The sequence below is a fragment of the Xenopus laevis genome, chromosome 8S, assembly GCF_017654675.1.
Source record: "Xenopus laevis strain J_2021 chromosome 8S, Xenopus_laevis_v10.1, whole genome shotgun sequence".
NCBI lineage: Eukaryota > Metazoa > Chordata > Amphibia > Anura > Pipidae > Xenopus > Xenopus laevis.
The window spans coordinates 59,455,304-59,468,195 of record NC_054386.1 but is presented as its reverse complement, the minus strand read 5'-3'; the positions used below and the strand labels follow the sequence as shown (position 1 = coordinate 59,468,195).

Here is a 12,892-nt window from a genome sequence, read left to right as displayed (position 1 = left end):
CACGTCTTTGCATATGTTATATGCGCATATGCCTAATATGAATGTAACCCAACGTAAATAGTAATTCCTGCCACATTAACACCAAAATATTTGACCCAAATGGAATTCAACATCATCCAACTTCAGGTCACACTCTGAGTTGTACTGCTGAGCATCCAGATTTATTATATTATTTCCCCTGGTGACTTGTCTGCTTTATTCATTGTATTATTGTATTATTATTATGTATTATTCTAGCACTTAAAACACTAATATGTATATTTCAAATTGAACATAAATGAATGTATACTGAAGTTCATTTACTGAATGTCTTCAATGGAATGTGCTGCTTTTCAAACAGCTAGAAAAAAATACATTGGAATTCTTTCTTTACTGCTCAGAGTAAATAGAAAGGTGCAGAGAGTAATGGAATTGTATGTACTTTTAAGATAAGACAGGTTACATTTTTAACATACTGTATGTCAATGTCAGATCAAGAAGAATGGTTGGGTGACAGCCTTTTATCATTTAAGAGTAATAATTAGTACAGGCAGCAACATATTTACTGTACTCTGTTACCTTTTTATTTTTAGAAGGGCATTGGGCCCTTGTGTGAAAGACGGGGTCTTTGACGTATGAGTTTTCTCCGGTTGGCTTGCCGTTGAGGTGCAGAGTTACGGACCATTTTTGGGTTCACCAGTGTCCGGATATTCTGTTCTTCATCATTCCTATCTGAGCCTTCAGCCAGTGGAGCTGTGAAAGTTATGAAGAATATTAGTAAGGTGGGATACAAGGCATCTCCAGTCTGTAAAACAACAAGTATCCTACAACAAACAATGGCTGAAAAACTACAGTTGCTTGCATGTCTATAACACTACCATAGTATGCCAAACTTGTAAGCCTTCAGCCTCTGGGAACTCTATTTAGAGTTGTAGTTAAATTTAATTTTAAAAAATTACATTTTAGAAAAAATTGTACAAATAAATTAAAACTACAACAGTGAATTATCCCTTCAATATTACCCTGGCACCTACCAACATCTTTTAATTATGAAGAATTCATAAGCTCCTTCCATAAGGTTCAGCCAATCAGAAACTAAATGGCTGAACAACTTGATAAAATAAAGCTTGAGTTTTCTATGCCTGTAATTTACATCATACAGAATTCAATGCACTTTTAAGTCATGCTGCTATCAAACACTGGACAAAATAAAGCACAATTATGATTCATTTTTTACATACATACATTTTTCCCAAAATAAAGGACAAAATAAAGGACAAAATAAAGCACAATTATGATTCATTTTTTACATACATACATTTTTCCCACTTACCAGAGTGTAGTGGTTATAGGAAAAGTATGTTTGTATATCTAATATAAATACATTACGTATGCCTAAAGTAAGTTGGTTATTAGGGATCTTCAGTTTATGGCACATGCTGCGCAACTATAGTGCAATTCCCAGAATGCCTGAGTGTTAAATGAGAAACATGTCAGCTATCAGAGCATGGAGATAGGGAATGCATATGAAGTTATTTTTATTTTAGTTCTTGTTTTGATTATTGGGACACAAAGCATTCAGTTCATGTGTATTATGCCACCTTGTCTATTCCCTGCAAAGTCACTGTATTGATTAAGGTATGTCAATATATACAATTGCCTATATGAAAGCTGCTGTGATAACAGTGATGATGTATCCTAAGCTTACAGTATCTGCAGTTATGATTTACACACGCACAGTGAGCTAACATACCGTATAAATATCATGTGCTTATGAAACAATCCCCACACCGCACACATACACACAGTCTCTTTATGTTTGTGACATTTTTATGAGCCCACATGCTTGGTTTTCATAGATTTCCCTGAACAGAAGAGGTGTTCAGATTAACTAAAACCTATATTATATAATAAGAGCAATATTATTGGCTTTCTGCTTGATCTACTATTTGGTTGTGCAATCTTATTGAGAGTAGAAGCTCAACTTGCCTTTTTCACAACCTACAAGGAAATAATCTGAGATGCATTTTAGGTTGATTGTTTATAGTTTAAATTTTAGTTTAAATATAGATTTTAAATTAGTTAGGGGTTAAGGAGAAGTTTACCAGGAAAGTTAAAGAAACATATTAATATATTCAAGAAAAGAGAGACATTCAGTTCACATTTAGTGGGCATGTGGTGCACATACCATTTCTGGTGGCTCAGATGGGCAGTAGTTTCTGATCTACCAGTGTTTGCATGGAACTGGATCGTCATACATTGACTATTGGCATACATCCCCAGATCTCCTCAGATCTCCCATAGGCTTGACTGGGAGACAATTATCAATGTATTTTGTACCATAGCTTTGTAATAATGTCATTCATTGTCCTCCTACCCCTCAAAATTAAGGGAGCTCTTTCAATCTACAGAAGAGCCAGCAATACCAATGGATAGGGTGAACCTCATCTGTACAAACTACTGCCATCTGTAAGAGCAGTGAATGAGTTCCTCTGATACAAAGCAATCATCACTAACTGCCTGTTTCAGCTCCACCCCCATCCATTCTCTGAATGAAGGAATGTATGTCGTGCAGTGAACAAATGCACTTATTATGAGTTGCCATAAATGTCATTCTCTAGCAAGCTTAGAAAAATCTGGAAGTTTAGGAGAATGGGATCAGTCCTTTGAAGGGGTTTGTATGGAAGTACTAGGGGAAATGAATGCCAGACTGCAGGAAGATTCTTTAATTCTAATTATCCTCAGTATTTTTCACACAATCCCAAGGTCATAAAGAATTTGCTTTTTGTAAGTAAATTCTTCAGTTTACAACATGTGGCATGTGCTATTGATATCTTGAAATATCTTTAATATGTCAGTCTAGCAACCATTCCTAGCATTCTTTGGCATTTTTCTTAAAGAGTTCTTGCTCTCATTTAAGCCAACATGAATAGGTCAACTGGGTTACATGAAATGCTGATCTTTATTCTGAAGCATGAAATAGCACTGGCACTTGACATCCACTCTCTGTTAAAAGCCATAGGCGTCATGCAGTCATGCAAATTCCAGCATCTGTCCCATTATAGCTAAAGGACAGGAACAAAACAATAGAGGTAATATTTTTTTTTACCCAGGTAACTTGAGTTTCTTCTTAACCCATTTATGTTTCAAGTCCCTCGGGAACCATTTATCAATGTTTGCATGGTACAAAAAGGGTCAATAATTGGCCTTCAAGCTGGGCTGTCAGGTGTATCTAGAACATCAAATAGACAGTCCTCAAATCATACCCTAACTGTCCTGACTGAGGTTCGCTGCCACTGTAAGTCCTCCAGGTGTCAGCCGAGAATTTTTTTGTATAAAAAAAACAATGGCTTGACAAAAAAAAAGTTGTCATTGTCACTAGGCAGAAGCATAGAAGTTCTGGAACACACACTCATCCCTACACATATGCCATACTGGGTGATTGGTCATTTTACATTTCCATATACGTTTTTTGGTGGGACAGTGCACATATGCAAAGAGTTGTGTTGAATTTGGTCAGAAATGTACTCAATTACATTAAATAGCTGTGTATGTAGGACCTTCTTCACACTAGAGAACAAACCTTGTGGTAGCTCCTTCAGAACAAAATTGGACAATTAGAAAGTTGTCTTCTTTATTAGCTTATAACCCTGCTTTGAGCTGCTTTGCAACTTGGAACAGAGATAGACCTTACAACAACTATTTGCTAAACATATGACAAGTATAAACTGGCATTTTCCCTCTCTGTCACGCTGTGCTCTCTATAAGAAATACCTCCTTTCTTTAGAATAGTTCTTATATTTGCATTGTACTTCCTTCCTGTTTCTCTGCTTTATACTTTAAGCATGATTGCTTTAGTGTATTGTATAAATGCCTTCATGTAGGGCAAAGGGCACATCTTAATTTCCTCTCCTAGTAAATCACTTTACTCCACAATGCCTTCATTGAGAACCACTTGCAAGCTCACCTTTATGATATCAGACACTGGCCCAGAGCTATACTAATCCCTCCTGTTGTATTTCAAAGTTTCAAACATTTTCTTCTTTGATTAGCATGGACAGAAGTCATAAGTTTTATTGCATTTATTGTAGTGGTGTTTGTCTTGTTAATAGTTTAATAACACAGCATTATGATGGGCTCATTAAATGGGTAGGTTTAATAACTAGACAGGCTAACAGGCACATAACTGCAGGCTTCAGTATACCATTCACTTAGTATATAGATTTACACTTGCTAAAGTGCAATGAAATAATGGAAATAAATTGTGCAATTGTATTGTTATTTACACCATTAAGTAAGAGAGAGGGATGGATGAATAGATAGATGATAGATAGATAGATAGATAGATAATTGTAAGAGTTCTATGAGATGTAGAGTCCTACGTCTCTGAAAGTAACATCAGGACATCAGTGGTACAGGCCTGGCCCTATAGTGCTGCCTAAGGACTGGCATCATCTGTTTATTGTTTTGTTTTTTTTCTTCAGACTGCATTGACCAGACAAAATGTGTTTTGTTAAGTGACTGAATGAGACATTGTCCATCCCAGAGGAAGGAAGAAAGGCAGTGCATCAAATATGTGACAGTTATTTGAAACAGGTCATTTTAACCCTACTTTCCCAAAGGTTATACGATTTTCCTTTTATAACAGGATGCTTATGAAATGCACATTATCATTGTTTGGCCACGTCGCTTTCAGAGCTGCCTTGTGGTATTCTTTTGTAACAAAAGGAAGATCTTGTTGCCCATCTCCGAAAAAAAAGGTCCTTTCACGTATCTCTAATAGTTGTCTCCCTTTATTTAAAAATGGCTTGGTTTACATGTCTGTTGCCAGGGTAACAGCGGTAATAATTGAAGGTTGTTTTAGATGAATCACTATTTAGCATTACATGGACCCAGTTGGTGTCAGTATTCAGCACATTATCAAAAGAAGTTTTTGAGGACTGCAGTTCCAAACTAATTTGTTCCAAATGTGATTTTAATATTGATGCTGAATTGCTTGAAAATCTTCAGACAATGTATAAATGTATATGACTTCTGTTTTTTTCCTACCTAAAGTGGAAACTTTAGCACACACTGTCACGCACCTTTTAGTGAACTGTAGTCTGCATTTATATTCGGTGGCCTCAAATGCCATCATGTGATACAACTGGATATATTCTATCAGAGAGAAATCACAACATAGTCAAATCAACACAATGAATTGGCCCATGTTAGTTTGTTGGATCACTCGTTGAAAGTGCAGCCATGTGCAGTTTCGGATCTGCCAATAACCAAGTGCATGCGCCATACTAGGCCATCGGCCATCTAATTTAAGAAAATTTTGTGTGATAGTGTCAGTTGTTGACTGGTAAAATCAGTTATTGTGAGGGGGGGGGGTGAGAGAAATGTAATAACCCAAATATTATATAGTTTAAATGAAAATCAATAAAACTGTATGGAACTGTATGGGCTAGCTTTAAGCAGAACTTCTCCTTTAGTTTCTATGTATGTATATGTATGAATTAATTCCAATGCACTAAAGAAGAAACAGTACTGCAGGCTATCACAGGTGCAGCATTACAGTAATATGCTGATTACATTAGTTTTACAGATAAAGAGTACCTTTAGTAAGCTGCCAGCATGTATTTTTGCACGTATGCAACAGTTTAGTAGAGAGGTAAAATATTAAGACTGAAGGATACTTTGTCCTTAGAGTTATTGATTTAGTTTTGCAACGAATGGAGGTGGCAAATAAATATAGTAACTCAAGGTCGGTGGTTTCAAAACTACCTAAAGGCCTATTAAGGTGAGCATTAGGTGAATGTTGCTTTCTAGATATTGGTCTGATATACGACTGAATGACTGATACAACAATGTTTTCAAATATCTATAAACTTGTTATTAACTAGGGGGCCCTGGCCAAATGTTGGACCTGAAATTGGAACCTAAACCAAAAAAGTCTGAAAAATATTATTGCTCTTAACTCACAGTAGCTGTTTAAAGATACAGCTGCTCATTCCAGTGGTGCCATAAATTAGAAACACTGCAGTTTACTCTGGTAGAGCTTAATGTTGCACAATCTGAAACAGTTGCTTTTCAGAGAGATGTATTGTTTATGCTGATGGACTATTTCTAGGGATGGGTGAATTTTTTCGCCTTGTTACGGCGAAAAAATGACGCCCATAGACTTGTATGGCGTTGTGCGTCAAAAAAAAAGACGCGCATCAAAAAAATTTCGCTGCACGAGGGAATTTTTTTGATGCCCATCGACTTTAATGGGCACCTGCGACATTTCGCCGGTGGCGAATTTTTGGCAAAACAAAACGGGTCAAATTCGCCCATCCCTATCATGTTGGGGGCATTTATTTGCAGCTTGACTGCTGTCAATCTGCAGTTAAAACCATTAGTTATCATCAGTGATGCTGCAGCAAAGAACACAAGAGTTCTATACAGGACCGGATTTGTGGCGAGGCCACAAAGGCCCGGGCCTAGGGTGGCAAAATATTAGGGGTGGCAAACTCCACAGTAGCTACCGGTACTGGCATGCATGCCCGCTCGAGGGGAGGGGCACTAGGATATCCTGATTTTGTGCCTGCTCTACTCCATTTACAATATTGGTACCAAGTGGCATATGTAAAATTCTCATTGTTACTTCTTCTTGGGAAAAGTCACAATGATCAAAGAGCTCTATACATTGGGCGATTTGTAGCATTCTGTTGCTCCAGCATGTTGTATCACAATGGGCAGGGTACCAAACACTCATTAAATTGAACTGAAAGTGGATTAAAGAGTTGGGTGCAGTTTTAGGCAGGCTGTTATCGCTTGAAAATTCTTTGCTGTAATTTCACTCAAAAATTGCCTGTCCAAAAACTGTGCCTAAAACTATATACAGTAGTTGTGTTATTTGTCACATAGGGCCAGATTCAGTTCAGTGAGAAAAAGGGTTTATCACCTGAAAACTCATGGACGAGATTCAATTTAAGATTTTATTCAGAAAACTTATCTCACGGTTTATCCCATGAAAACTCTATTGAAGCCTATGAGAAAAAAACTGGAAGTGAATTAGGAGAAACAAATTGAATCCCCTTCTTCAGTTTTCACATGATAAACCATAAGATTATTTTTTCTCACTAAATTGAATCTGGCACATAATGTTCTTCTTTTATCGTTTTAATCTACTGTATATAAAAATCATCAAAACTCACAAAATGTATCAGGTTCCTTTTGAGATTCTATAGGTCCAAGCAGCTGAGAAAACATAGGGACGCATAATTTAAAGTCCCTGGTACCCCCAAAAAATATTTCCCCCCTCAATCATGCACATAAACCATGATCCAAAGTGTATACATCCCTGGGAGAATGAAACCCAATGTAAATATTCTTGGGGGAACCAGGAGAATATTATACCTCAAGACTGTGTTCCTGCATCTGTTGCACTTGTCTTACTGAATGGGAGCATTAGGGGGCCAAATGAATTCACACTGTTTATGAATAGCCTGTATTTAAATGCTGGACAAACATTTTCATAGTAGTGGACTGATAACAAAGAATTATAATAATTTAATAATGATATTTGCAGATCTATAGAGGCAGTAATTTGTAGGTAAAATTATGGCAGGCTATTAAACATATGGTGCGAAATGAATGTGATGCAAGATAAGAAGTTGCTATAGGGTGGAAAGACTACAATAGAGTATATATGGTGCTTATCCATACAATGTTACTCAGATTCCTCCATTAATGTGACAACACACACCCACTTGATTCTATCTAGGAGATAATCCTTCCCGGGTTTTGGGAAAGAGCAGGGTGGTTGTGTGCATTACTAGGTTTCAGTTGGGTAAATATTGAATGAAGAAGATAAAGTAGAGGTCACAAACAGTGTCAGTGTGAATCTCTAGTGTAGCCTCAGGGATAATTGTTTGACTGGGGTCTTGCTGTGTATACTGTTTGTGTCATGGGGGGGGTGGAGTGGGGGCCTGTGCTTTAGTTTCAATTTCTCTTTTGAAGAGTCTTTTTTTAAAACAATATATTTGATATTTGTTCATCTTTACTTAGCCTACACTATTTGTAACAATACAATCTGACCCAGTGTTGGATGCTGCTTTTCTGACACATGCTGCCAATGGAAATAATTCAGTTAACAATTATTTAGAACTTCAGTTGCTCTTTATAATGACATGATCCAAGTATCAGCACTTGCTAGACCACCTTAAATAGACAAAGTCCATGCAAATCCCAGTCCCAGATTTTCTCTTATAGTAAACATACCAGACTGCCTATGCTATTATATGACACTACATACTGAGACTGAAGGTTGAAGTCTTGGCCTTCCCTCCAAGTGATTTTGTCTCCCTAGAAAAAAAGAAATGAGCAGCATTCATAGTCACTACTTCCTATTCGTTCCTATTGTATGCTGGAGCATGTCAATGCCAGCTATTAGGGACGGTTCTCCAAAACTCTGGCCTCACAATACAATGCCACAGCATGGGCAGGTCAGCACAGTTGCAGAGCTATTGCACCAGTGCAATTACCGGAGGTTTATATGGACCATGTAAATGCTGCCTCAAGGTAATTGTTTAAATGACTTCTATGTGTAGCAGACTGGATATGTGTGTTCTTTGAAGACAATGTACCTTTCACATATGTTAATGTGCTTGCGACTTCCCTATATCTCTATCAGTCACGAAACACAGTTTCCTTTACTGTCTGCCTTCTTCCTATTATTTCATGTTCTTTCATGAGTAAAAATAGTTTTGTCAAATGAGAGATGGGCACAGATGTCTGAAGTGCAAGAGCTGAACTTATAGGAAGTTTAAGTATGTTACATGTCATGTTTTCAATAGGGGGACTGCCATGCCACCAGCTGGAGAGATAAGAGGGGATGTGGGAGCAGCTGGGTAATTTTACCTCAGGCAGCAAATAGTCTTGGACCACCCCTGTTTGCTATGAATTATTCATTGGTGCTTAGAAGCAATGTAACCAACGTAGGGGGTTAATTCTTAAAATGAGAAGAACAATAGGTCACAATTTATTACTTTGAACTGACTTTCCGTGGATAACCCAATGCGATTACATTCATTGTGCTACAACAGGTCACTTCATGAATTGCCCAAATTCATCCAAAGATCAGTAATGAGTACATGCCCATTAACCCCTTGGCTGCCAGTGCTGAGTGCATAGATTTGCTGGAGAAATAATAAGCTGGCAACCAGTCAAACAAAACAATAGCCAAGGCTTCCATTTGTAAAACATGTTTGAGACTTTGCATCTTATTCACTTTTGGCTCATGTTGTCTGTGTAAGGCAAAATCTTTCTAACGGACAGATTTTATTTACATATAAATGACATCATTGTTTGTGACTGTTGTTTTTATTCTGATCAAGACTATTAGCTTATATTGTAAGATTTACCATATTCCAAAATGAGTGTATCCATGGTTTCATCTATTCTATATTCCCATCAGTATGTGGTCGACAGTAATGTTCCTAGCCTTGCCTCTCTAACTCGAGAGTTAGACTTTTATTTGGTCTTTGATGCATTTCTCTTTACTCCACAAATGAATCTTAAAGCACCCAAGGGCCTTGTTGGTGTGTGGACACAGAATGATTTAGAGCTTCAAACTGTCGTCTATTTAATGTAGGCAAAGCCAACAGCCCACCCGTATACTGACAACAAGTCTGGCATCATATTCTCAAATAATATTCAGCAATACCGATAAACATGCATCTCCACCCTAACCATAATAGCATTCATATCATCAGTTGTATCATATCTCATAGTAGCGCAAATGTCGGCTATTTGCACACACACATACACACACATAGCTAGTGATTCAAGACAATAAGGGTAAGGTTACACTGGGAGATTCGGGGAGACTAATTGCCTCTTCTTTTATGTGACTAATCTCCCCAAACTGCTTTCCCCTGCCTTCCGCCTGAAGTCACCTGAAGTTTGCTCATGAGGCAACTACAGGCGACTTCAGAAAACGAAGCAACGCGAGTGCCATGTGATTTTTCATTGTAGCAGGAGGAAGGCAGGGGAAAGCAGTTCGAAGAGATTACTCACCCTAAAGAAGAGGTGAATCTCCCCGAATCTCCCAGTGTGACCTTACCCTAAGTATAATAAAGCAATCCATTTCCCTAAGTGATGCTTTAAAACACTAATAAATGATAAATGGGAAGATACAAGGTTTTGTCCTCTGAATGAATGAAAATAGGCCTCTGAGCTACACTGATCTCACTAGGAGCCAGTAAGCCCCACTTCCAGGTGTGCAGTAAACACCATCACATACCACAACTTGGTGTAAACAAGTGACATCCTGTGATTTTTAACTCCTCTATTGACACAGCCCCTATCTGATCTCAGAAAGAGCTCTTTCATCAATGGGTAATGCAAGAATCTGAGCCACTAGCAAGGAAGCAAGTGCACAAGATACTAGGAAATTAGCTACAATGATTTTGTTTCATCATATAGATCTTGTGGCTCCTATAGTAAGAACTACAGCTTAAAATGTTTCTTTACAAATATATATTACCAGTTTAAAGATTAAAATTACTTAATTTCCTAAAATGTCTGAAACCTGTAAAATACAGTACCATGCAATCACACAGTTAAAGTCAATACATCAGTGCTATAATTTTTTGCCCATGCACATCAGCATTCAACTGTACAATCAGCTGGACTTTAAGATTAGGTATTAGTTGATACCATGTGCTGCAGATATTAGCACAGTGCTTGATATACAATCAGTCTGTGCTAGAGGTATCAGTTAACTCAAAGCTTCATTAAAAATATGTGCTGTAGGCATCAGCTATTGAAACAAGGTCAATGTTGCAAGTAATTAATACCACTTTTAATGAGAGATCTCTGATGTGGGTATTAGTTAATATTAGGCTCAATTAAGGATCTGGGGTGCAAGTTTTATATTTAGTCATTTGCATATGCGTCATAAAACATCTGTGCTGCAGATACTAGTGAATACAAGGCATAAAACATCTGTGCGGTACTACTACTAGTAGATTCATGCTTAATAAAACATCTGTGCTGCACTACTAGTTAATGCCATGCTTAATAAAATATCTGTGCTGCACTGCTAGCTAATGCCATGCTTAATACAATCTCTGTGCTACACTGCTAGTTAATGCCATGCTTAGTACACTCTGTGCTGCACTGCTAGTTAATGCCATGCTTAATACAATCTCTGTGCTACACTGCTAGTTAATGCCATGCTTAATACAATCTCTGTGCTACACTGCTAGTTAATGCCATGCTTAATACAATCTCTGTGCTACACTGCTAGTTATTGCCATGCTTAATACAATCGCTGTGCTCCACTGCTAGTTAATGCCATGCGTAATACAATCTCTGTGCTACACTGCTTGTTAAAACCATGCTTAATTAAATCTCTGTGATGCACTGCTAGTTAATGCCATGCTTTATACAATATATGTGCTGCACTGTTAGTTAATGTCATGCTTAATACAATCTCTGTGCTACACTGCTAGTTAATGCCATGCGTAATACAATCTCTGTGCTACACTGCTAGTTAATACCATGCTTAATAAAATCTCTGTGCTGCACTGCTAGTTAATGCCATGCTTAATACAATCTATGTACTGCACTGTTAGTTAATGCCATGCTTGATAAAACATCTGTGCCTCCAGTAATAGTTAACACCATGTTTAGTAAAAAATCTATCCTACAGCTATTAGTTTAACCTATGTCTAATGATAGATATACAGTATGTTGTGGGTTAAAGGTAGCAAAGTTAACATCATCCAATTCAGCATGTTTTTCTTGTGCTTGTTTTGCACCATGTCACACCACAATGCCATAATGTTGCTTTTTCCGAAAAGTAGTAGTTAATAATTAATCCTTCATTGCATTTCTTCTAACTCCCAATGCTAACATGTTAGCTCTTCAGTACAACTTTCCTTACTGTATTTCTTTATAAATGCTTTGTGTGGCTACAATGACTGTTAAGCACTGTGTGCACAGATTACATTTTAGAAATAAGTATTTATATGTAGAGAGAGAGAGAGAGAGAGAGAGAGAGAGAGAAATATACTTTTTATATAAAAAGTTACATGATCTATATATATATATATATATTATATTATATATATATATTATATATATATATATATATAATATTATATATATATATATATATATATATATATATATATATATATACACATATACAGTAGGGTTTTAAGGCAGACTCACCTCCAAATGCTGAAGTCAAGGTTAAAATGAAGAGCAGAAGTGCCAGTGCCCAAAGTCTGAGATTCATGTTTCTTGTGGCTGAGTGAGAGCGAGCAGAGTTGTCCTGAATCCAAGAAGCGAGCTGTTTGTGTGTATTGGGAAAGGCTAACTCCTTCCAGAGGGAGCTCTAGTCTGCCAGAGAATGCTCTCACATACTACAGGGGTTGCATTTTGTATTGAAGAGTCTGCCTTGGTCATGTGGCCAGCAAGGAAGAAGGGGGGGGGAATCCTCTCCTATTTTTTTTCTAACACCCATAATGAATTGAACTGAGTTGCACTGCACAGGACTAACAAAGCACTTGGCTTTGACAAACATATTACAATACAAATTGGATTCCTGCCAGATGGTTTGTAGCTATTTAAATTTCAATTTAAAAATGTTCAAAACATATAACTGAATACAAACCTTTGTGAATTTAAATAGGCAGTGGTACTTAAAACACATTTTTAATATAATCATTATAACTTTATGCACTTGTCATACATTTATTGGTACTCTTTAATATTATAACCCCATTCTAGTATTGTGCATGTTCTGCTGATTTGCAGTCTGCTTTATGTTATGATGCTATTCTCAACAAATATATAAATCATGTTTGTTAGATTAATCTTTGCCTTGCACTACCATGTTCATTCAAAGCCAATGCAATCATGTACATATCAA

General features: G+C 37.1%; 1 protein-coding gene across 1 annotated transcript; it reads right to left on the bottom strand.

Annotated features, from left to right (window-relative positions):
- Positions 1-558: 558 nt before the first annotated feature.
- apln.S (apelin S homeolog) lies at positions 559-12,293 on the bottom strand. The gene is made up of 2 exons (NM_001097784.1): positions 12,190-12,293; positions 559-732 (listed from the first exon to the last, which is right to left on the bottom strand). The coding sequence occupies exons 1-2, from the start codon at positions 12,254-12,256 to the stop codon at positions 569-571; spliced, it is 231 nt and encodes a 76-aa protein (NP_001091253.1). The 5' UTR covers positions 12,257-12,293; the 3' UTR covers positions 559-568.
- Between the last annotated feature and the right edge of the window lie 599 nt (positions 12,294-12,892).

Excerpts from the sequence above, each read along its gene's own strand:
- apln.S (NM_001097784.1), bottom strand. The coding sequence starts at position 12,256 with ATGAATCTCAGACTTTGGGCACTGGCACTTCTGCTCTTCATTTTAACC. Across the intron at positions 733-12,189 it reads CTTGACTTCAGCATTTGGAG|CTCCACTGGCTGAAGGCTCA; the intron begins GTGAGTCTGCCT and ends TAACTTTCACAG.